The sequence below is a fragment of the Taeniopygia guttata genome, chromosome 15 (assembly GCF_048771995.1).
Source record: "Taeniopygia guttata chromosome 15, bTaeGut7.mat, whole genome shotgun sequence".
Classification (NCBI taxonomy): domain Eukaryota; kingdom Metazoa; phylum Chordata; class Aves; order Passeriformes; family Estrildidae; genus Taeniopygia; species Taeniopygia guttata.
This window is the reverse complement of record NC_133040.1, coordinates 12,195,651-12,219,402: the sequence shown is the minus strand read 5'-3', so window position 1 is coordinate 12,219,402 and position 23,752 is coordinate 12,195,651. Positions and strand designations below refer to the sequence as shown.

The 23,752-nt window shown below is 52.7% G+C and overlaps 1 protein-coding gene across 5 annotated transcripts; it reads left to right on the top strand.

Moving 5' to 3' along the window:
• The first annotated feature begins 922 nt into the window (after window positions 1–922).
• Window positions 923–20,508, top strand: SCARB1 (scavenger receptor class B member 1). Of its 5 annotated transcripts, none has more exons than XM_072936007.1 (13): window positions 923–1,150; window positions 4,613–4,770; window positions 6,956–7,097; window positions 7,546–7,749; window positions 7,943–8,038; window positions 8,610–8,722; window positions 10,568–10,734; window positions 11,258–11,376; window positions 12,401–12,474; window positions 13,253–13,304; window positions 13,767–13,913; window positions 16,195–16,320; window positions 19,374–19,469. In XM_072936007.1, exons 1-12 carry the CDS (start codon window positions 1,031–1,033, stop codon window positions 16,318–16,320), a joined length of 1,518 nt encoding a protein of 505 aa, XP_072792108.1. In that variant the 5' UTR covers window positions 923–1,030; the 3' UTR covers window positions 19,374–19,469. The 5 variants fall into 5 exon arrangements, 3 of the variants coding, with proteins under 3 accessions (XP_072792108.1, XP_030141254.4, XP_072792107.1); XR_012058362.1 differs by lacking the exon at window positions 16,195–16,320 and adding an exon at window positions 19,588–20,508 and having other exon boundaries at window positions 925–1,150; window positions 19,374–19,555; XM_072936006.1 differs by lacking the exon at window positions 923–1,150 and adding an exon at window positions 2,373–2,444.
• The last annotated feature ends 3,244 nt before the right edge of the window (window positions 20,509–23,752 follow it).

Here is a 23,752-nt window from a genome sequence, read left to right as displayed (position 1 = left end):
AATTAAGTGTAAAGACACAAATGCAAATGTTCCACCGAGGTGGGGGCCATGGCAAGAGGCAGGTCCTGTGCTGGGCCCTGCTGGTGGCAGCCATGAGATTGCCTCTCATCGTGCAGGACAGCGTTGGCAGGTGGAAGCACTCCAGTTTCCAGATGTGTTAGCTCATCTGGGACAATGGGACGTTGCACATGATTGATTTCAAACAGGCTGTCACAAATTTATTTCTGCTCTCTTCTAGATGCTTTTGGGGATGAATCTCAGCAAGGATTTTATTCAGAGCCATGTTCAGATGCACAAGATGGACAAAAGACCCAGTTGTTTGGAAAAGGAGAGCTGGGTAGACAAAAGACCTGGTTCCTTGGAAGAGCAGAGCTGGCTTAAATGGAAAAACAAAGGCAGGGTAAGGGGTGATGGATGTTTACTCAGGGAAGACATACATACATATATATATACATACACACATAAATACAAACACGATTATGTTTTTTGCCTAGCATGTAGTGACAGAACAAGAAGGAATGGCTTCAAACTGAAAAAGATTAGCTATTAGGAAAAAAACTCTTTACTGTGATGATGGTGAGGCACAGGGACATATTTCCCAGAGCAGCTGTGGCTGCCCCTGGATCTCTGCAAGTGTCCAAGTGTCCAAGGCCAGGCTGAACGGGGCTTGGAGCAACCCGGGACAGTGGGAGGTGTCCGCGGCAGAGGGTGGAACGAGACGATCTTTAAAGTCCCCTCCAACGCAAACTCATTCTACCCCACAACTGCACGACTGAGCGACATTTTACTTATATAATTACTTTCTTTCTCTCTCAGTTTTACCGATTTTCCCGTTTTTCCGCGGGCCCCGCGCGCTCACCCTCACGCCGCCGGGCGCCGCTGACACGGACGCCCCGCCCCCGGCCCCGCCCCCAGGCGAGGCCCCGCCCCTCGGCCGGGCCGGGCCGGGCCGGGCCGGGCCGGGCCGCGCCGCGGGGCCATAAAGCGGCGGCGGCGGCGGCGGCGGGCCCCGGTGCCGGTCCGCTCCGCCATGGCCGTGGCCCAGCGCAGGCTGTCGGTGGGGCTGGGGCTGGCCGGGCTGGCCTGCGCGCTCCTGGGGGGCTGCCTGCTGCTCGTGGGGCCGCTCATCATCCGGCAGCAGGTCATCAAGGTCAGCGCGGCGGGGCTGTGCCCTGAGGGGCGCGGGGCTCCGTGCGGGGCTGGGGCTGTGCCGTGAGGGGTGCGGGGCTATGCCGTGAGGGGTGCGGGGCTCGGTGCGGGGCTGGGGCTGTGCGGTGCGGAGTGCTGGAGGTGGCGGTGTCCCCGCTGCAGCCCCGAGCAGCCTCGGGCTCTAGGTGTGGGTAAATGCAGGTTTGGGGTGTTCCAACCTTGGTGACAGCAAACGAGCCCCGAGCGAGCAGGTTAACCACCGCTGGTTAATGAGCGCTCTGTGCATCGCTGGGGATGCAGAAGCGCTTGGCAGAGCATCACCCTAAGCACCGGCGCTTCCTCCCTTCCCTCCTGCCTCTTATTCCTTTCGCAAGTAAATGAGCGGGCTCGCAGGTGAGCTGCTTTCCTGGCTGGAAACGGGATGATGTGCAGGAGCGCTCCATCCTGGTTGTCCTCCAGGTTGTCCTCTCTCCTAGACTGAAAGCCTGAAGAGTTCCTTCTCTGAAGACCTCTTATCCACAGGAGAGGTGCTGAGGCTGAAGAGGGTTTGTGCCAAAATGTAGGGCTGTGGATGGAGTTGTTGGTCTGTTCAGTAAGTGCTGCAGTTTTATGAACCAGCACTCCTGTCCCTGCTGCTGGGACACTGGTTATCATCCTGCTGTAATGTAGAGCTCATCCCCACATTTAGCCAAACCTTTTTCTCCCTGCCCACGGCAGATGTGCTCCCTGCCTTGGCCTTTCTCCAAGCTTCCACCTACCTAGGTCAGCCCCCGAAAATTTCCTTCTAATGAAAGAGATGAACAAATGCCTCATAGCCAATGGCCGGTGTTGTGTGTGGCGCAAAGTCTCTGCCGAAAATGGTCTACTTAAATGTACCCCTTGGAAGTGCTGGGCAGAGCCAGACAGTCCTGTGGATTGAAGAGTAGAAATTACTTGTTCAGTTTCACAACATCAGGAACCTGCAAATACAAGGCTGAATGGCCCCCGCAGAACAGAAATTACATTTTTTGTGCAAAAAGCTTTCTGCCCTCTTTTAAGCTAATACTAATTTTTTTTCAAGCTAATTAGCTAAGTCCTAGTAATTTGCAATGAGAACAGAAGATGAAGAAAAGATCAACCCTTGTTTCTCCTCCCTTCACCTCAAGATGGTCTTCCCATCTTCAACATGATACAAAAATACCCTGAGCTCATTTTTTTTCCGTTTCAGATTAAGCCTAATAACTGAGTGATGACGGGTGATGAGAAACATTCAGGCCTTTACTGAAACTCCTGGGTTGGTCTTCAGAGTAGTGTGGGTAAGAGGAGCTTGAAGGGCTGGGCTTGGGCAGGTAAAGGTTTCCTGAGCTCTGTCAGGATGGTGCACCCTGATGGAAAAGCAGGAGTTAGTTATGGAGAGGTGGTTGTTTCAAGGATATCTTTGGGGTGAAGTGTGCAGGGAAAGCAGGGAGCTTGGAGCCTGCCCCATCTGCACTGGGCTGCCTGCGGGGTTGGCCCTGCAAAACCTGGGGAATATTGCTTTTCTGGAAGCATCTGGAATGCCACAGACCTGCCTAAAGTACGAGCTTGCACACAGTGAGGCTGCATCAGCTCATCCCTCTGCCACCCCTGGCTGGTCCCCTTGGGAGCCCGGGTGTGTCCGGGTGGCAGGAGCGGGGGCAGCAGGGTCCTGGGTGAGGAGGAGGAGGGTGCTGAGGGGATGTGAAGGGTGAGGTCTTAACTGTGATAGACTTAACTGTTCCTCCCAGCCCGCAGGGGAAACCTCAGCTCACTGTTTTCCTGAGCAGCGTGCCTCCCTCCCTCCCGGCCAGGGAGGATTTGGATGCTGTGGTGGAGCTGCTGCTCTTCTGGCCCCATCTGGAGCTGATGGGCAGTAACCAGTTCCTTTCAGTTCCTTGGGAACAAAGATCAGCCGGGTCAGGAGGAGTCAAACATCTCAGTGACCCTTTGCAACCCAAAGGGCTGACAAATACTCTGTTTTTATTCCAGACATATGACCATGTCTGTTTTGACCTAAAAATAGCTTAATTTTAAGGCTACCCCGTTGTGGGGATCTTAGCAGCACCTGTGGAGTACCTTGAGCTGCTGTGCCCAGGTGGGGAGGGAGCTGGGAAGGGCAGCAGGGAGCTGGGATGTAGCTCCATCTGACTTATTATAAAAATAAATGCTTATTTATAAAAATAAATGCATATGCAACAAGTGGTCAAAGGAGCGCAAGACAGAACAGGCAATTAAAGGAAAGGAGATGTTCCTGATCATAATCCATTCGATGCTTGGGGAATCAGGATTGTAAAGCAGATTAAATAAAAATCTCTCCTATTTCTGCTTCTTTGCCATGAAATCCTTGTGGCTGGCAAAATTAGAGGAGTATGGGTGGTGGGAAGGGTTACGTGGGTTACACAACATTGTGGTGATGCCTTCCCAGGGATGGGGCTTGGATGAGGGGCTCGCAGAGGCCTCCCACTCACAGGTAGCTCAGCTTTGCCACAAAATGACTGAGGAAAGAGGAGATGTTATGGGGAAACCTCTGGTATCTCAACTCCCCGTGTCAGCAAATATGTGTCCAGTGAGATGGAGCTGTTCCAGCATAAAGCCCACATCCCTCCTCCTGTTCATGCATCAACCCCACTGCCATAAGCTGGCTGGGTTACCTAAGCAGGGATAAGAATCTGCGTGCTTTCAGAAGAAAAGATTATGGTGGAACACATCCAGAGGGATTGTTCAAGAAGGAACAAGCTCTTGCCCTTTTACAGCACCCTGGGGGCAGGGAGGGTATGGCAGTAGATGTGTCCCTGTGTCAGATCTGAGCTGAGGAGAGCTTCAGTTGTCTTTGAGCTCCTGCAGGCATTTCCTAGCACACAGGACGGTGAGATGGGGGCATGACTGTGCCTTGCCTTGGACCTGCCTCATGATCAGCTGTGGGTCAGTGCAGGCTGGCAGCTGAGAGGAGGCAGAGGTGTCCTGTGCTGTGCTGGTGGGACACAGCTGCCTTGCCATCCTAGCTCTCCATCTTCTTTTTGGGATTCTAGTGGGCTCTCCCTGCTGGTAGCCAAACACTTGTGAGGGTAGCTGTGCCACTTCTTGCTTGCTTTTAGCTCTGTGGAGCTGCCAAACCCATGAGCAAAGAGGCCTTTGGGACAGACAAGTGAAATGTGCAGAGTAGTGAATTCAGAGCGGAGTCTGCAGCATATCAAAACGCTCAAACTTTGTGGGTAGGATTAGAAAAGGTAAGTCTGAAGAAACGAGCCAGCAAACATCTTGTGGCATAAACCTGATGCTTCTGCACACACAGGATTTCTCTCTGTATATCCAGCTGGGTTTCAGTCTGCCAAACACACCTGGATCCTCTGGAGAGCTTCTCTTATAAATGCCACCTTCATCTGTGCCTTACAGTGAGCTGAGGGTGGATGTGTTCACCTGCAGCCAGAGCCCAAATGTTGTGACCCCATATTTTTTTGCCTTCCAGAATGTCAGGATTGACCCCAGCAGCATCTCCTTCCAAATGTGGAAAGACATCCCTGTTCCTTTCTACTTGATGGTGTATTTCTTCGAAGTGCTGAACCCCAAGCAGGTCCTGCGGGGAGAGAAGCCGGTGCTGAGCCAGCGTGGGCCCTACGTGTACAGGTCAGGTACCACTGGTGGCCAGCTTGGCGTGAGCCTGAGCACGGTGCTGGCTGCCAGGCTGCTGCTGGCTCCTCTGGCAGGGGCACATGGCATTAGCAGGCTCGGTGAGACCCCAGGGACACTGCATTTGAAAGTGACCCAGATGTGCTCTGATCGCTCTGATCTTGCTAAAGACACGTGTAGGAACTGAGACAGGGAGATCGCTGGGTGCTTCGCTGAGTTGTAGAGCTCAGTCTTTTTCTGGGGCCTGTTGGGCAGGCAGACCTGGGCTGATATGGTCCAAACATGGATATGAGGGGTGCTGGTGTGGTGGTGGGTGACCCTGTCTTTAGAGTGCTCTTCTTTTATCTTTTCTGTGCATTTAAAAGCCCAGCTCTTGAGCTGGAGTCGCCTCAATATCGAATTTCGTGGGTCAGCCTAAGTCCTTACCTGACGTGAGACCCAGAACGTGCCCAACGTGAGTGCTCTGGTCATGGGAACCGTATGGAGAACAAGTATGGAGCACCAGTACTGGTCAGAGCCACACACAGCAGGGCTGGGTCTGTTTGCCATGGCTGAGGATGGTGCTGAAGCCCCGGGGGCTTTCCCAGCACCTGAAGGGGGACGCAGTGCTTGATGCTGAGTCGAGCGTGTGAACCTCCCCATGAGCAGTGATCTTCAATATGTTAGTACCTACAGGAGGGGGTGAGGCTGAACAGCAGCCTAAGCAAGCTCCTGTGGAAAGATTACTGGTTAGTCCAAAGCTGTTTGAGCAGTGTGAGTGGACACCTGCACTATGTATGTGCCCTCGTTTGCCCTGGCCTTGCCAGGGTGGGTTCTGTATGTTGCCATAGCATCGCTCTCCTGGCCTGGGGAAAAGCTTCACTTGCTGTAAGTAAGAATAAACAAAGGGGCAAAGCTTATTAGTGTCCTTGTGTTTCTGCTGAGCAAGATTAGTGCCCTTCCCTAATGTGGGCTGTAAAACAGAGGCTCCACAGTGAAGGACTTTGTTTTTGCTGGTGAGCTGAGCTTCAGTTCCTCCAGGAGCAGTAACAGGCTTGTGATGTTGGGGACAACCTCGCAGTGCTGCAGAGCACTGCAGCCTCCATGGGCCTGGGGCTGCCCCTGTGGCACGGGCTGAAGTCCAGCAGCACTGGGCTGATGCCTGGAGAGGCTCTCTAGAACAGAAGCTGGACAGAGTTAAATTAATCAAGTAGGGATTTATTCAAAGGCCTTCAAAGGATGCACCTTGGGCAGCACCAGAGCCCAGCTGTGGCTCCACCCAGGATGGATGGCATGTCACGAGTTTTCACACTTTTATAAGTTTTGGTCCATTTCCATATTGGGGTTCATTGTCCAATTTCAGCTCCAGGTTGTGCAGTCCCACCCTCCCAGTTTGCTCTCCTCAATTCTCTGTTGTTTTACACTTTTGGGCTGAAGCTGCAGCGGTGTCCTTGGCTCTGGGCTGGAGAAGGATTGTTCTGTGTGCCTGAGCTGTTCTGGGGCTGGAAAAGGATTGTTGTGTGTGCCTGAGCTGGTTCTGGGACTGGAGAAGGATTGTTCTGTGTGCCTGAGCTGTGAGGAGACCTTGCTGACACTTTATATGAAGTTCAGAGCCACACACCAATCCAGTGCAGAATCTGGAAAAGATAAAAGCTAAAAGTCATCAGGCAGTGTGCAGGACATGGATGGCCTGAAGCCCTGAGGAGCAGAAGGGCCACGATGCTGTGTGGAAGTCAGGCTGCCCTGAACCCAGGAGCCACCAGGGAGGTTGGGAGCAAATCCCTAGTGGAACATGGGGCATCTTGGCTGGTCCTCTCCTGTGTTCAGGTGATTTTGGTGTGTGGGCTCTGCATGTCTGGGCACCTCTCTGGTGTGCCTGGGCTTAACAGTGGCTGTGGGTGAAGCAACGGAGGAGTTTTGGCTTAATTTTTTTGGGTAATGAGTTGGGAAGAAACACTTAGTTCCTACAAGAATCCAACATGTCAGGAATGCCTGGCTCCTGGGCTTCCCTCTGCTCCTGCCAGGCCCTAACCCTGGCTGGGGTGGAAGGTTTCTATCTGTTCCCACACTGCCTCCCCAGCTGCCCCGAGGCTCCTTGCTGGGCTTTGATCTCTCCCAGCAGCAAGCCCAGGCCTGTGCAGCCCATTCTGGCTCAAGGGGCTCTGCCTAGGGATGGTTCCCATGCTCTCCCATCTCTTTGCAGGGAGTACAGGTTTAAAACTAACATCACCTTCTATGACAACGATACCGTTTCCTACCTGGAGTACCGGCACCTTTTCTTCCAGCCGGATTTGTCCAACGGCACGGAGGACGAGTACATTGTTGTGCCAAACATCATGATGATGGTAAGTGCTTCTTGCCTGCAAGGGTTCCACCTTCTGAGCTTGCAGGGAGGGTGGTGATACCCAGCACTGAATCACTGAATTACTGAATGGTTTTCTTGTAGGGCTTAAGGCTGATCAAGCATTGAGGTGGTTAAGCTTATATAATGCAATTTTCTGCTTTGCGGGTGTTAAGTTGTTCTGGTAGGCTGCTACAGTTCCACAACCAGAGTGTGCAGGGCAGCTGGTCTTGAGTCCACAAGCTCATCTGAGCATCCTGTGGGGAAACCAAGCCTCTGAGCCCTCAACTGCCTCCTTCCCCAACTGGGAATCAATGAGGAACCTCAGTCTGCCTAGAGGATTCCTCTGGGACTATAGATGGGAGCAGCAGAATGATTTTGGCTGGCACCAAAAATGCCTTGTCTTCACTAAAGGTGGGCCTCTCATCCCAGAGGTTTGTTTCCTTTCTCAGGGAGCAGCTGTGATGATGGAAAACAAGCCAGGTTTCATGAAGTTTTTACTGAGTGGAGCCCTGGCCAGCCTGAAGCAGGAGGCGTTCATGAACCGGACGGTGGGGGAGCTCATGTGGGGGTACGATGACCCCCTCGTAGATGCCATCAACTTGATTTTTCCTGGCATGCTCCCTTTCAAGGGGAAGTTTGGATTATTCATGGATGTAAGTGTTGGTTTGGAGCGCTAAAATCACAGCAATATTGATCTTGGGGACAGCTCAGACACTCAGCTAAGCAGCAGCTGAGCAGCTGATTGTGTGTGAGGCACCCCTAGAGCTGATGGGGCACCCAGAGTCGGGGATGTGTTGCTGCCTTGCTGTGTGCAGTAGATTAAACAATCCTTCCTCCTCTCTGCAGTTTAACAACTCCAACTCAGGGCTGTTCACAGTGAACACAGGCATGAAGAACATCAGTCAGGTCCACATGGTGGATTCGTGGAATGGGCTGAAGATGGTGAGTGTCTGGCAGCAAACCCCGAATCATGGGGAGTGCTTGATTTAAAGCAGGGTGAGCTGAAAGCTCTGGGTGCTGTTGTGTATGTGTCAGGTGTGAAGAAAAGTTTCTACAGGACTTCAAGTGCTGCAACTTTTGTTCTAGCAGCCATGTGGCAAGGGGCTTTTCAGGAAGCATTTAATTCATCTGTTCATGGGTTTTTCACTTGCACTCCCTTGCAGTGCTGTTGGAGCTGGTTGCTTGTAATGGTTGAAGTCTCAGGCTCCTGTGGCCTGTGTTGAAGGTGTTAAATGCTCTTGTTAAAGGATGCTTTACTCTTCCCTTGTAGAATTCTGCTCCAAACTAAAATCAGCTGAAGGTAGAGCTCAGCTTCTGGGGGCAGGTGGATTTTGTCCATTAAGTGGATGTTTGGCTCACAGAGTCATGGAGGATGGAAAATATGCTTAAGATGGGAAAGATCTTTGCTGCTGCTATGGAAGCAGTGTGGGGTGGTGGACATTGCATGCAGGGGTGAGAGCTGACTCCAGCCAGCTCGTCCTTCTGAGTTCTTCTCTCCACACCTGTCCCACAGGTGAACTACTGGCGGAGCAACCAGTGCAACATGATCAACGGGACAGCGGGGGAGATGTGGCCACCCTTCCTGTCCCCAACCTTCCTGGACTTCTACAGCCCTGATGCCTGCAGGTGAGGCCACAGCTGCCAGCCTGTCCCCACGCAGGTGGCAGGACACGCTGCACCCATCCTGCACACGCAGAGGGCTCAGGAATTGTTCCTGTAGTTAAAGTTCAGCTGCAGTTTGGGTTTGCATTACCTCTGAACTTTGCAAACAGTGTAGTTGTCTCATTATCAGCATCTTGTGGTGTCCATAAATACCTTGCAGGTCACTGGAGGTGTCCAGTTTGCCCACGTTTAATCAGTACAAAATAACCAGATGTGGTTGTTGAACATAGATAAGATGTGGGCAGTTGGAAGGGGAGAAGTAAGGGTTATCAGAGGGAAATGCAACTGTAACTGCAGAACTCTTTCAGCTGACTAAACTCTTGGAGAAATTATGTCTGGAAGGAAATTCGTGCCACCATTTTCTAGGCTCTTCTTTTTTTTCCCCCTTTTTTTTTTTTTTTTTTTTTTTTCTGCCTGTGTAAAACACCCTGACCTTAGCTGATCATCACACAGGGGTTAAAGTACCCCACTGTGCCTGAGGCTGGAAGGAGGGGAAGTAGGCACAAAACCCCTGTCCCTAGCTTGGGGAAGATAATGATAACTCCAACTTTGTAGATAGTGCTGCAAAACAAGCAAGTGCTCGTGTTGAATAGAGAACAGTGACCAGTGAGCAAACAGCTGAGCTGAGCAATAGCACAGGGGACATCATCAAACACCAGAATGACCTGGAGCCAGGAATTTACAGGGAAATTTGCTTGTAACTGAAGTTTAAACACATACCTGTCCCTGTCAAACTACAGGAACCTCTGGAACAGAGCATGCTTCCAGGCAAGGCTTCCGGTGAAGTGGAGGAAACCCAGCTTGGTTTGTTGTTGGCACAGGAGATTCCTGCCACACAGAACTGTGGGGAAGTGGCTCAGCTTCTCAGACAGTGCTGCCTGCTCCCCAAAGCTCTGCCTCAGCCTCTGCTCACACAGTCACAAACATCAGTTGGTAGGCTAAGAGCATTCCTGCCTCTGCAGGGCAGGCAGGGCCCATTCTCTGCTCGGTGCACATGAGGTGCAGCTGGTGCTGACAGGCAGCTCTCAAGATTTTGTCCTGTTGATGGGCTACAGCAAGCTCTGCCTCCTGGCTGGGAGGTGAGCAGAGCCAGGAGGCCCACGTGTAACTGCTGGACATGCCCTGAATCCCCCATCCTTGCTCCCAGCATCAGGAAGGACCATTCCTCTGTAGGAATGAGCATCCCCTTGGCCTGCCCAGGCTGTCCTGGCAGCCCACAGTGACCCACTCACCCATTCTGTGATTCTCTGATCTCTGCAAGCCTCACTCAAGTGTGAAGGGAGCAAATTTTTGTCCTAGAGACTGGCATCAAACCTGACCAGCAATATGGCAGCACAATATCAACAGCCTCTAGTAGCAAGAAAAAAATCTTGCTGTCATCAGGTAGGGAAATTTTCCATTCCTCTGGCAGTGTATTGCTGGAGCTGGCCTTCAAAAGAGATTTATCCAGTGCTGTAATGGAACACCTCGGAGACAAGCTTCTATAAAAGTGGGTATTATCTCTTGGAGAGCAGCCCTGGGGATTACTGCATGCCTTTAAACAAATCTCACCTGGATGTAGCAAGAAGACTTAAAAGCCTGTGGTTTCTCTCAACTAATCCTGACCAACCCTTTAGATGTGCTTAAAACATGGAAAACAAAAGGCTCAAATACTCATTCCCTGTTCCCTGAAACACTGCTGAGGGTTTATCTTGATCTCAAAGTCTAAGTTACGTTGCAACTGCATCTTATCCAGCCAAGATAAGGACCCACTTCTGTGCTGAGAACCTGTTGGCTAATCCTGATCCTTCTCCACTGAAACCCTTCCAGATCCCTGAGGCTGGTGTACGAGCAGTCGGGGGAGTTCAAGGGTGTGCCCACCTATCGCTTCGTGGCGCCCAAAACCCTCTTTGCCAACGGCACAGACTACCCACCCAACGAGGGCTTCTGCCCCTGTATGCAGTCTGGCATCCTGAACGTCAGCACCTGCAGGCTCAGTAAGTCCTTTCCTCCCTGGCTCTCCTTGGTGGACAGTATTCAATTTGAGATGCTACAGAAGCTTGGCTGTGTGGAAAAACAGCTCTGGTGCCTGCTGGGATGGTGAAAGTGCTGCTTGCACTCCCACAGGCCTCTCAGCAACGAGGGAAAACCCTTGTGCCTAACCTTCAGTGCCCTAGGAGAGCCTGGCATTTGTGGGAATGCCCAAGGATGCAGTGGGAGCATTACATCCCCTGGGCTGCTGGGGGGGAGCAGGGAGGAGGCAGCCCACGCAGCTCCCAGATTAAATGTTAACTTTGGGCACTGCAGCACCATCGTGTGCTGCGGGGAGAGCGCAGGTGGTCCTGCATCCTCCCAGATCAATGGAGCAACCTGCAGGGAGGGAGGGGAAGGAGATTGCTGGCTGGGAGGAGAAAATATAAAAGCTTCTTCAGAACAAGTACTGCAGGAGCTTAAAAAACTCAAAAAAAAAGCTCTTAAGTGGTGTGTGGAGCAGCTTAAAGATGCCTTAATCTCCTCCAGATGCGCCGATGTTCATTTCCCACCCTCACTTCTACAACGCCGACCCCTCCCTGGTGAATGCAGTGGAAGGCCTGCGCCCCAACAAGGACCAGCACGGGCTTTTCCTCGATCTGCACCCTGTGAGTGAGCCCACCAGGGTCCTCCCCTCACCCCGGGGACCAGCCCAGCACGGGGGGGACCCTGCCAGCAGCTGAGTGGTGGCAGCACTCTGCTCTCATGGCACTGATCCGAGCAGGTTCCATAGTGCGAGGACGTGTGCAGATAAAAATGTCAAAGCCATAAACTAATTAAATAATTAGCCTGGCTTCTAGAAAATTGCAGAACTAATTATAAACATAATTGTTTCGATAAGCACAGCGAAACTCTTTCCACTGACTCAGGCCTATAGACCAGGAGGTGTATCTGGCAGCAGCCCAGCTGTGCCCCAAATCTGCAAATGCACATTGCCACGAGAGCTGGCTGGCAAAGTCTGAAGACCACGCTGTGGCTCAAGCTGGCACCTCTGTTTTTTGGGCTGGCTTCTTCCACTCTCTCAGCCTGCCCATCTGGAACTGACTGCTTTTGGATGGGGTGCTGTGTTACACCCCTCATGTACCCACAGAGTGAGGGTGAAGTCACCACTCCAGAGGGGTGATTTGGGGTGTCCTGAGGTATCACTGTCCCAGCTGCTGATGGCAAAGGCACTTTGGGATTTTCCACCCACAGCTTGTGTTGTGTGAGGTCAAATATTCCATGATATTTGCTCCAGCAAAAAAACATATTTATTTCCCTCTTAGACACAGAGTTTACTCTCTGTGTCTTACCTAGCAATTGGGTTCTGACTGCTTTTCTTATCACAGTTATGAAAATCTAATTAAGTTTATTACAGTATCAAACATCTACTGATAACAGTACAGTTACCTGCATTTTTATCTAGCTGCAGGCTGCTGACTGCAAACAGGGACAGCCCAACAAAAATTCTCTGCTTGTAAAAATGTGTTGCAAAACTGCAGAGTCATGAGAAATCAATGTCTTAATGGATGTCAACAAGACCAGCTTTGAAGTGTGATGTTTTTCCTGGTCTTGGAATGTTGGATAGGGTCTGTTGGTCCCAAGAAGTCACTAGGAAGTTACTGATGAAGGTTGTTCTCAATTCTTCTGCAGATGACAGGCATCCCTATGAACTGCTCCATCAAGCTCCAGCTGAACCTGTACATAAAGCGCGTGTCTGGTATCACGTAAGTGCTCACCTCCTAGAAATGTCCCCCTGCCTTCCCTGAGCAGGGAGCTCTGCTGATGCTGAGCTCGCTGCAGAGTTTACTCTCTCCAAAGCTTTACCATGAGCAGTTGTGCTCTTGCTGGAGCCAGACAGCTCCTGTTGAAACATCAGCCATTCCAGTGGCCACAAGTTCCATCCTTCAGCAGTGCAGAGAGTGGCTGCCTGTTTGCTCAGCTCGGGCAGTGTCCCTGTCCCTCACCAGACAGCTGAGGCAGGGAATGTTCCTCCTGGTGGGGCAGGAGCTGTTCACCTACACTGTGCTGCCTCTCAGGAGTCACCTGCAACACAGAGAGGCAAAACCTACTCTGCCTGTGTCCAGAAGAGACTTCCAGCTCTGTGAAAGCAAACAGGAGGTCTCTGTAACCAAACTGTGTGGTGCCAGATGTTAAATGCCAGCAAGGGTGGGAGTGTGCTCTTGCTGCTTGGGCTGAGAGGCAAACACCTGCAGACAGACTCCAGGTGACTGAGACATGAACTTTGGCATCTGGCTCACTCAGCTTCATCTCCCTGGAGCCCAGGTTTGGGATGGCTCTTACTGCTGTCCTTGGGCAGCTAAATCCCTGTGGAAGCACAAGCTCTGCCTGTGCTATGGGAGCAGCAGGGATTGCCACCTCCTTATGCTGGTTTCCTGGCCACTGTCAGTCTGTCAGTCGTGTCCCCTTAGGAAGAATTGTGGTGCTCATTGTGACCTGATCAGCCATAAACCTAAGCTGCTTTTTTAATCTTCTTCCCCCCAGTCAAACAGGGAAGATTAAGCCAGTGGTCCTGCCGCTGCTGTGGTTTGCAGAGGTGAGCTGCCTTCCTCAGCCTGATTCTGCAGAGCCTCTCCTGCTTCCCCATCACCCAGTGCTGGGGAAACTCCACTTTGGATAAAGCTTTAAGCCAGCCAGACTAATTAGGCACCAACAGAAGGCTTTTCAATACTTGGCTATGCCATTAATCCCTCTGAGCTGAACAAACCCTGCACTATACGTGGTAAATCTCTGGCTCTGGCCTAGACGTGGGGTTAAATAGGGCCCTGGATGGAGCTGCCAGCATCCCTGTCCTCCTGTGGGCCAGGGATTGCAGCCTCCAGCTGTGGGTGCGTGGCCAGCTGACTCCTGCTATTTAGTAAAAGCTCTTAACCTGACTGAATCTTGCATAAATTCCCTAATTTATGCTGGGAGGTGGTGGGAGAGGAATCATTTGGCTGGTCTGTCTCAGCCCTGGAGGGGAGGGAAGTGCCACTGACAAGTCTGCTTTTTTGAGCAGAGCGGATCCATCGAGGGCTCGGTCCTAAAGCAGTTTTACACCAACCTGGTGCTGCTCCCGTCGGTGCTGGAGTACCTGCAGTACACCCTCCTTGGCCTGAGTGCCCCTCTCATTATCTCAGCAGCTGTGCTCATGGCAATGAGGAAGGTAAGAATCTGCAGGTGCCTGGTGGGAAGTGCTGCCAGTCAAATCAGACTCAATCAGACGCTGTAGTTTGGGCTGACAATCTTAACCTGTCTGAGGAAACATTGGCTGACGCCACCAGCAATCTCCTGGTGGTGCCAGGTGCCAGCAGATAGCAGCAGGACTTCCTTAACCATCTAGCAAATAGATATCATGAAGCATTTTTGGTGGACAGCAGTGATGGAAGTGGTTTCCTGGAGGAGGAGGTACTTCTCAGCTCACCCAGCTAGTGAAGAAATAATCCTGGTTTATCAACCCAGCCTCCAGAGAAGGCAGCAGCAGGTCTGTGCTGTTGCACAGATCTGCATCTCTGCAGGGTCCCAGCGTTTCTCCAGTCAGAACAGAGTCTTCTCCAGGGAATGGAGCTAGCTGAACACAGCATGTTAAGTGAAATGCAGTTGGTGTGTTCTTGCAGAGGGGACACAGCCACTGTGGCTGCTTCTCAGCCCAGCACAGACCCTGTATTTCCTTGAAATGCCCTCGCTGTGCAAACTGCTCCAAAGAGCTCTGGAAGTGAAAGCCTCAGAGCCTTTGTGCATCTGGGCTTACTGAGAAGTGAAGACCTTTGAGTCCTGCTGGGAGCTGGCAGCTGGGCTGTGGGGCAGGCAGTGGGGTGAGGCTGAGCTGAGCTCTCAGGACTGAGTATAAAACAGCCAAAACACTCAGTGCAGATCTGTGGCTCTGGCTCCACAGTGATCTGGTTAACACTAAGCTCTCTCTACAAGCTTTAGTTCTGGAAGCAGGGATCTGACTTCCTACCCTAACCCTATATCAAAAGAAGCTGATTTAGCTTTGGACTGCAGTCAGGTAGCTTAGGCTGGCTCTAAAGCTGCAGAGGTGAAGAGGCTGCTTGTGGGGATAAAAGGCAGTTCTGGGGATGAGAGCAGACTGAGGAGGAGCCTGTGTGAGGGGCTGCCTTTGCTCAGCTGGTTCCTGCCCTTCCTGGAACACCGATGCAAACCCACCTGAAATAGTGCCAGAGTTCTCAGAGTATCACGTAATTGGATTTTAATCAAGTCTACAATTACTAAAGTGACTTAAGCGCATGATCCCAAATCCCTTTGTTCCTCCACACACTGCCCTGCAGGGTGGGAGTGGTGCTAGGGTCCAGCATGGAGCCCAGAGCTCACCACCAAGCCCTTCCTGTGCTCCCAGGGATGTGCTGGGCTGCTGCTCCCCTTCAGCACATGTGAGTGGCTGCTGGCAGACAGGCTGCACTCTGCTGCATGACCCAGGGGCTTGGAAAAAGAGCTGAGCAACTGTTTCTGACACCTTATACAGCCCTGAGCTGGCATGTCCTCACCCTGCTTTGTGCAAATCTTAATTCCTGGTATCAAAGAGATTTAACCATACTAGGAAGGGTCAGGGAGAAAAGCTGGATTTTTACTCATTGAAGCCAACTGAATATCTGCTTGTGAAATATCCCAAGCTCAGGCATAAGCCAGCTGTATTTCTGTGCTCAGGCAAAAGAGTCATGAAGTGTTAGAACTAAAAATCCACGGCAGGAAGTGCCTGACTACCTGGAAAGTGACTAAAAAGCCTCAATGACTTTACAAATCTCTAAGAAGGCAGCAGAACACATGAAGGTCTCCACCTAATGAGTAGATAAGAGGTTGTAAACTGGAAGACAGCGATTTGTTTTCCTCTGTGTGTTCCTCATTTGATTGAAGTGTTGCTGATCTAGCTCTGATTGCTTAATCATGCACAGTCCTGCCTCCCGAAGTCCCAGGCCATGTCAGAGGGGACACTGAGCGGGGACATTGTCCACACCTTCACGTGTCTGCCAGCGTGAAGGGCTCCCTGAACCCAGCTCCTCCCTCTGGTGTCTTGTGTGCCTCTGGCTTCTGGAGGGAGCAGTGTGCTCTGAGGCCAGTGCAGATGAGGTACTGTGAAACACTTAAATCTTAGTCTAGTTCATAGTGGAGCCAGTTTGAAATGCATCTGTTGGACTCGCAGCTCTGAAAAAAAAGCATAATCTGTACAGGTGTAAAATACCCCCAGATTTTGTACCTTTGTGGCATAAAGACTGTGTGGTGACACATTCAAAAGGCAAACAGACCATTTTAAAACTGGCTCGACACTGAAAAAAAAATCTTAACTAGGACTTAGTTTAATCTAAATTTCTAAATCCTCGTTAATAACTCGATTCTAGTTAAACAGTGATTTCTCAAATCTCCTCCGAAAATTGGAACCCTCATGAAATTCATGTCCGAGTGCACCATAAACCAGACTGATTGTCTTCTAGGAAAAGTGCTCTTTATTTTGGAGTAGCAATAAAAAGAGCTCAGACAGTAATAAGGCAAACCAGGCCACCTCTGCCAAAAAGCTGCCTCCGGTTAAGGGGACGGTGTTGCGGGAAGCCAGACTGTAGGTGGGTACCCGCGCAAGGTAACTCGCTTTTCTCTCCTCCTCCTTTGATTCTACTTCACTGAAAACCAATCAAATGAAACATTTGCTGTCCACATCTCCCAGCTCCTGGCGAGCTTGATGGAGCACTGTTGTCTCATGGTTTTATCTGGGGCAGTCCAGATGTCTTAATGCTGGCACTAAACCAGGTTGCAAGCACGTGTTCTTATTGTTTCTCCCGGTGTACCTGATCTGCAGCCCTAATAATGTCAGCAGGGATCAGGGGAAAAGTAGGATTGGTGTGAGGAAATACTCTGCTTGCCTGTTTTCCCCCCATCTCTGAGTGTTTGAGTTCCAGAGCCAAGTTTTTTGAATGGGTAGAAACTTGTGGGGTAACAGAGGTCAGTCCACTGGTGGGTGTCACCCCTCCCCTCAACAGAGAGACTTTCAGGAGGGGATTGCTGATGTATAAAATATCTGGGTTTTTATTACAGGAACACAAAATCACTGAGTCGTTGAGGTTGAAGGGACCTCTGGAGGTCATCCCCAATCCCTCTGCTCAGGCAGAGTCACCTAGCTCAGCACCATGTCCAGATGTCTCTTAATGTCTTCAGGAATGGAGATTCCCCAGGGCAACCTGTTGCCGTTTTTACAGTTTTCACAGGGGAAAAAAAAAAAAAAAATATTTCTTAATGTTTAGATGGAATCCCCTTTAAGTGTTTAAGTGTCCCTTTGCTCTTATCCTGTCCCTGGACACCACCAAGAAGAGCCTGGCTCTGTAGTTACACCCTCCCTTCAGAAACTCCTTTCAGTGCTAAGATCCCCCTGAGCCTTCTCTTCTCGAGGCTGAACAGGCCCAGTTCTCTCAGCCTCTGCTCACATAAGAGTCTCCAGTCCCAAAACCACTTCAGTGGTCCTTTGCTGGACTCTTCCCAGTAGCTGCATCTCTCTCTTGTTCTGGGAAGCCCAGAACTGAACACAGTACTCCGTGTGTGGCCTCACCAGTGATGAGCAAAGGGCAAGGATCACTCCAGGACCTGCTGGCAACACTCCCCGTGCAGCCCAGGAACCAGCTGGCTGCCTTTGCTGTCCCCAGGACCCCTCAGGTCCTTGTCTGCCAAGCTGCTGCAGAGCTGGGTGACCTTTAGAGCGTGCTGGTGTGTGGTGGTTGTTGATCCCAAATGAAAGACCTTGTACATCCTCTTGTTGAACCTCATGAGGGCCCTTCCAGTCCCTTCTTCAGCCTGCTGAGGTCCCTCTGGTGTACCAGCCACACCCCCAGGTTTTGCAGATGATTAATAAAGATATTAAACAGGCCTGGACCCAGAATTGACCCCTGGTGTACACTGATGGTTACTGGCCCCCAACTCAACTCTCTGGGCCTGGCTGTTCAGCCAGTTTTCAGTCCACCTCACTGCCTGCTCATCCAATCCCAACTTCATCAGCTTCCCTGTAAGGTTTTTATGGGAGATGGTGTCAAAAGCCTGGAGTCCAGGTAGACAATATCCACTGTTCTCCCCTGCTCTACCACGCCAGTCCTTTCAGCACAGGTGCTCAAGCACAGCTGCCCCTTGCTGAAGCACATTATTTAATATTTAATTACACTTCATGATTTCATTGTCCTTCATGTGCCTGGAAGTGGTTCCTAGAATTAGCTGCTGCATCACTTTCTCAAGGATGAAGGGAGACTGGTCTGTAGCTCCTGAGGTCTTCTTGATCCCTTTCAAGACAAAAGTGACATTTGCTTTCCTTCAGTCTTTGAGCTGGGACTGCTCAAAGACAACAGGGAATGGCCTTGCTGTTCCATGAGCCCGCTGATCCCATCTCAGTCCATAGATTTCTGCATGTCTAGGTTCCTTAAGCATTCTCTGACCTCATCCTCTTCCACCAAGGGTGCATCTTCCTTGCTCTGGACTTTCTCCTGGTTTCTGGGGTCCCCTGCCTCATTTAACCCCAGGCCCTTGTGGTTCCCTCCTCTTTCCTTCATCACCTGGGTACTTGGAGAAGCCTTCCTTGTCTCTGACATCCTTGGCTGGATCCAGTTCCAGCTGGGTTTTGGCTTTCCTGACTTCATCCCTGCATGCTGGGAGAATTTCCCTGTGTTCCTGCCAGGTTACCTGTCCCTGCTCCCACCTTCCATGGGTCTCCTTTCTGCATTTGTGTTTGGAGCTCCTGGTTCATCCCTGTTGCCCTGCTGGCATTTTTCCCTGGCTCGGGATGCTTGTTAGGGAGGACTGTTCTTGAACTTGGAGGAGGTGACCCTTGAGTTTTAGCCATCCTTTTTGCCCTGACTGCATCCCCTCACCAGAGGTCTGGAGACATTTTTAGACTCATCAAGGTTGAAAATTCCTCCAAAATCCTCAAGTCCAAACTTCAGCCAAATCCCAGCATGCCCAAAGAGTCTCCGTGTGTTCCTGGTGGTGTCACTGGAGCAGCAAAGGGCAATAGTCAAAAGGTTAGAAGAGCCTCACATCCCTCCACAACACCCCAATCCACATCCCCAGCAAGAAAAATGCTCAGGGGCAGGGACAGGTTGGTGTCCCTGTCCCCAGCAGTAGGAAGTGACCCACTCCTGTCACCTGCTGCTTCCTCCTGAGGCTCTTGCATTAATTAGGGTCAGGGCCCACGTGGCCTGTTGGAAGGCGTATCTGGCTCCTGCTCAGCTTGGAGGGTGGTGACCCTGTTTTGTAGGTGTGTTCAGGTGAGGAGGAGCCATCTCGGTGCCAGAAGGCACCAGCGTCCACACTTCCCAGAGGCTGCACCTGCCATGATCCCAGGAAGGAGTAATGTCTGTGTGCTGCAGCTCAGGCTCTTGTGTCCCTCAGCAGGCTGTCCTTGTCCCTTCCATCTTGGGTGACTGTCCCATGGCTCCTCCACACAGGCTGGGTGCTCGGGTGGTGTTACAGGTGCTGGTGGGCAGGAACAGAAATAACCTCATTTTGTTAGGTACAGAAAGGAGATACAAAAATGTTCCATTTAAAGCAGGGTCCTTGGCCACTGCGAGAGGCTTGGGGTGTGCATGGGCTGGGTGGGACACTGGGTGTGGCCAGGCTGTGACCTCTGTCCCCTCCCTTGCAGGGAAGCGTCACCGAGAACAGCGACACGCAGAGCAAAGCCACCCCCTCCTCTGAGACCACGCCACTCCTGTGTGACAGCCCCAGCCAGGACAGCCCCGAGGCCTGAGCCACCCCCAGCACGCTTCCCACGGGGACAGCTCCTCCATGGGACACCCTCCTGCTGGGACAGCTCCCACTGGGACACCCTTCCACTGGGACACCCTCCCGCTGGGACATGGCCACGCTGCAGGTGACGCTGCTTTGGATCCCCAGAGCTCTTTGGAAGATGAAGTCGTGGACAGCTCGGTCAAGATCCTGCACAGCCCAGCAAAGCCATGGGACAGCCCTGCAGCTCAGCATACCTGCTCATCCAGAAGCCTCCACACTGTCCCAGAACCCTTTTGTCCCCAAGGGCCAGCCTGAGCCACTGCTCTTCTCTCCAGTGCAATGAAGACGGTTGCTGACGGATCTGAGAAGTTATTTGCAATTTAAAACTGCCTATTGCTAGGGATAAAAGGCACTCTAATGGCAGCCTTTAAAATAAATGAGGTTTGTATAGGTAGCACTGATGGGATTTAGTGATCTTTTTAAAAGCCACTGTTCATCTCACCAAATGGGACACGCTGTCCTGGAGCCACTCACAGTTTTATTGCCACTTTTGGACTCCACTGCAAATCATTTCTGGGCGCTGTCACTTCAGTGATATCTCTTGCCACAGTACCTGGAGCCTGCCTGGGGTTGCTCCAGCTTTTGCTTGTGCTGGAGAGGAGTGGTGACTTTCAAAGCCCCAGCTCTGTGCCATGCCCTTGTGCTCCACAGTGATTCCAGCTCACAGCCCTGATACTTAATCTCTCCTGGCTGTAGGTGGCTGTGTGACATGGGCCTTGGCAAAAGCTCGGTGGTCCATGTGAGGTGTCACTCAGCTCCTGGCAGTTGTCCCTGCTGCCTGCTCTGCCATCTGGGACCAGCTCTTCTGGCCGTGGCCATCGGCACTGGGAGCACTGGTCACCCTGGCTGACCACGGGAGGGGAAGCTTCACCCTGTCCTTGCGTGTTAATGAAGATATTTGTGCTTTTGGGAAGCAGGAATGGGTGCAATCCTGAAAGTAACAATGGCCTTAAGTAGGGTTTGATTAAAGTATTGCAGATTTCTTGAAATGGTGTGCTGGGTGACCTGGGGCTGGATGTTACCTGGGGGAGGGTGGTTTGGGCCTCACTTTCATGGGAAGGAACCCCAAAGCTTAGGAATATTTTTGGAAAATTACCAGCCTGTCGTCATCTACCACACCTGCCTTGCCCACTTCCAGCCAGGAGTTTGGGAAAACCAAAGGAGCCAGTGCTGGAGCATCTGACAAGGATGAGACAGAGGTGGGGAATCTGCTCTGGCTTGGAGCAGGGCACTTGTTGCACTGTGTGTGACACGGATGCTCATGGGGTGTGGAAACCTTTGTCCAGGACAGCCCAGTGACCTTCTAGTGGGGTAAGCAATACTTTTCTCTTACACCTCCATTCCTGGGCAGTTCTGGGCCGGTGCATTCCTCGCTGGCCATGTCCCAGTCCTGCAGCGGGCCTGGGCTGCCTGACCATGGAAACAGCGCCGGTGGAGCCCAGCTCACAGGGGGGAAAGGTGGTGCTTTGGTCCATGGAAACAGCCCCGGTGGAGCCCAGCTCACAAGGGGGAAAGGTGGTGCTTTGGTCCGTGGGTTGAACTCCCTGAACTGTGTCCTGCAGGTGTGGCAGCACCGGCCAAGTCCCTTCTTGTGGCCATCACTGCTGGGTTATCTCATTACACAAATCACCACTGAGGGAGATTCTTAAACCGCAGCTGTGAACTCTCTCTGGCCTTGAATCCGAGTGTATCCATGGCAAAGAGCAGCTCACAGGCACAGCCTCGTCCCGCGGTGATGAGCCAGGAGTGGGGCAGAGGCTGCGACACCACCGGGTACCCAAGTGACAACACGGCTGGGCTGCCTTTGAGGGGCTCTGACGGCTCTGCGGCGCTCACTGGAGCCGGACGAGCGAGCAGGAATAGCACAGGGACAGGGGCACTGAGCAGAAGCCCCGCGGGGTTTTTCTTTGCGGTTCTGCAGAACGCGGAGCTGCCGCTCCCCCCTCGCGGTGCTGCGGCCCCGGCGGCCGCCGGAGGGCGCTGTGGGGCTGCGGACGGGCCGGGACCGGGGTGGGGATGGGGGGACAGAGGGACAGAGGGGACAGACACTGGGGGACAGAGGGACAGGGGGACGGGGGACAGAGGGACAAGGGGACTGGGGGGACAGGGGGACAGAGGGACAGGGGGATAGAGGGGGACAGAGGGACAGGGGGATAGAGGGGGACAGAGGGACAGGGGGGACAGAGGGACGGGGGGACAGGGGGACTGACACTGAGGGACAGGGGGGACAGAGGGACAGGGGGACTAACCCTGGGGGACAGAGGGACAGGGGGACGGGGGGACAGAGGGACAGAGGGATTGACCTTTGGGGACAGAGGGATGGGGGGACGGGGTGGGGGACAGAGGGACCCAGACACAGCAGGGACAGAGGGTCTGACCCTGGGGGACAGAGGGTCTGACCCCGGGGGACAGGAGATGTGACCCCGGGGGACAGGAGATGTGGCCCCGGGGACAGGAGATGTGGCCCCGGGGACAGGAGATGTGGCCCCGGGGACAGAGGCCCCGGGCACGGTCAGAGATGCTCGGCACCGATCCCCTGCCCCGAACACCGCCGTGTCCGTCCATCGGCCCGCAGCGCTCTGGTTGTTGTCCTGCTGTACTTCAGTCACCTTGTTGGCTGCTGGTGAATTTTCCAGCTCGTTTTAAAATGCTTCTCACAGCGCCGAGTCCTTCCCTGGCCCTGAGTCACTGTCCCTTACCAGTTCTGTTCGCACAGGCGCTCAGGGCTGTCACAGTCATTCACCCTCTCCCGAGGGTTTTAATTACCCCCACGGGCTCAGTTATCATCAGAACAATCTCGATTTACTGTGGGAGCCGCCTTTCACCCGGCCTGGCACAGCCACAGGAAATGAAGGAGTCATCTCCATCCTCCAGGCACTTCATCACCCAGGGGACTGTCAGGGCTTGGTGTCAGCTTCCCCCAGGGTGTGACAGAGGCTGCACTGTCTCCTCTGGAGCGGAGGAAAGAGAGAACACAGCCCCACACACACTGGGGTCAGCTGCTTTTATAAATGCAGCACAGGCTGGTCCCATTCCGGGCATCCATCCCTACCCCACCTCTGCAGGGCTGAGGGGACAGTGCAGGTCCCCTGTCCCTGGGGCAATCTCTGTTATCCCCCTCAGCTGTGCCCCATCACTGCCAGGTGTTCATTGTTAACCCTGCTGGGTTAAACCTGTTGGGCAGAGGAGGTTCTGCCCAGTGTGTGTGGTTACAGGATGCTCTGCCCAGAGCTCCAGGGGTCTGTACTCGGTGTTTGTGGCTGCAGGATGTGCTGCCCAGAGCTCCAGGGGTCTCTGATCAGTATTTGTGGCTGCAGGATGTTCTGCCCAGAGCTCCAGGGGTCTCTGTTTGGTGTTTGTGGCTGCAGGATGCTCTGCCCAGAGCTCCAGGGGTCTCTGATCAGTGTTTGTGGCTGCTCCCCACCGCATCCAGCTCTGCTCTCCTGCACCCGAGGCTCCTCCAGCAGTGACCAAATCCCCCCACAACGCAGAATGGTGAGTGGGGCCCTGGGGTGGCTGTGGGCTGATGCGTCTCTTAGGGCAGAGCTCATGCTCTTCTTGCTCAGAAAAGCCTCAAAAACTCCCCAAACAGAGCAAAGTGCAGCTGTTGCACTTACAGGGATGGTGTGGTGGTGTTTGATGGGGAAGTGCTTTTTTCCTGGAAGCTGTATGGTGCCCAGCTTTATGTCCCTGCAGTGTGGGACTGCAGGGCCCAAAATGCAGGCCAGAGATGCCTGGAGGAGATGAAGTGCCTTGTGGTGCCTGGTTTCTCTTGCTTTTGGCCACAATGAAGCTCTCTGTCTGGAAGAAAATTGCTGGAGGGAAGACCAGCAGCTGGTGTGGGTTTGGAGGAGAGCCTGGGCTGTGCCTGGGCACTGCAGGGTTTGCTCCTGTGCAGGATTCAGCTCAAAAAACCCATCACCCTGCCATGTGCAGCTTGGGGCTCAGCCTGGGCCCTGCTCCCAGGCTGTGTGAGGGCAGAAAGCAAATAAAAATAAATAGAGGCAGTGGCTGACCGCAGGAGGGGGGAGCTTCACCTCGTCCTTGTGTGTTAATGGAGATATTTGTGCTTTTGGGAAGCAGGAATGGGTGCAATCCTGAAAGTAACAATGGCCTTAAGTAGGGTTTGATTAAAGTATTGCAGATTTCTGAAATGGTGTGTTGGGTGACCTGGGGCTGGATGTTACCTGGGGGTGGGTGGTTTGGGCCATGCTTTCATGGGAAGGAACCCCA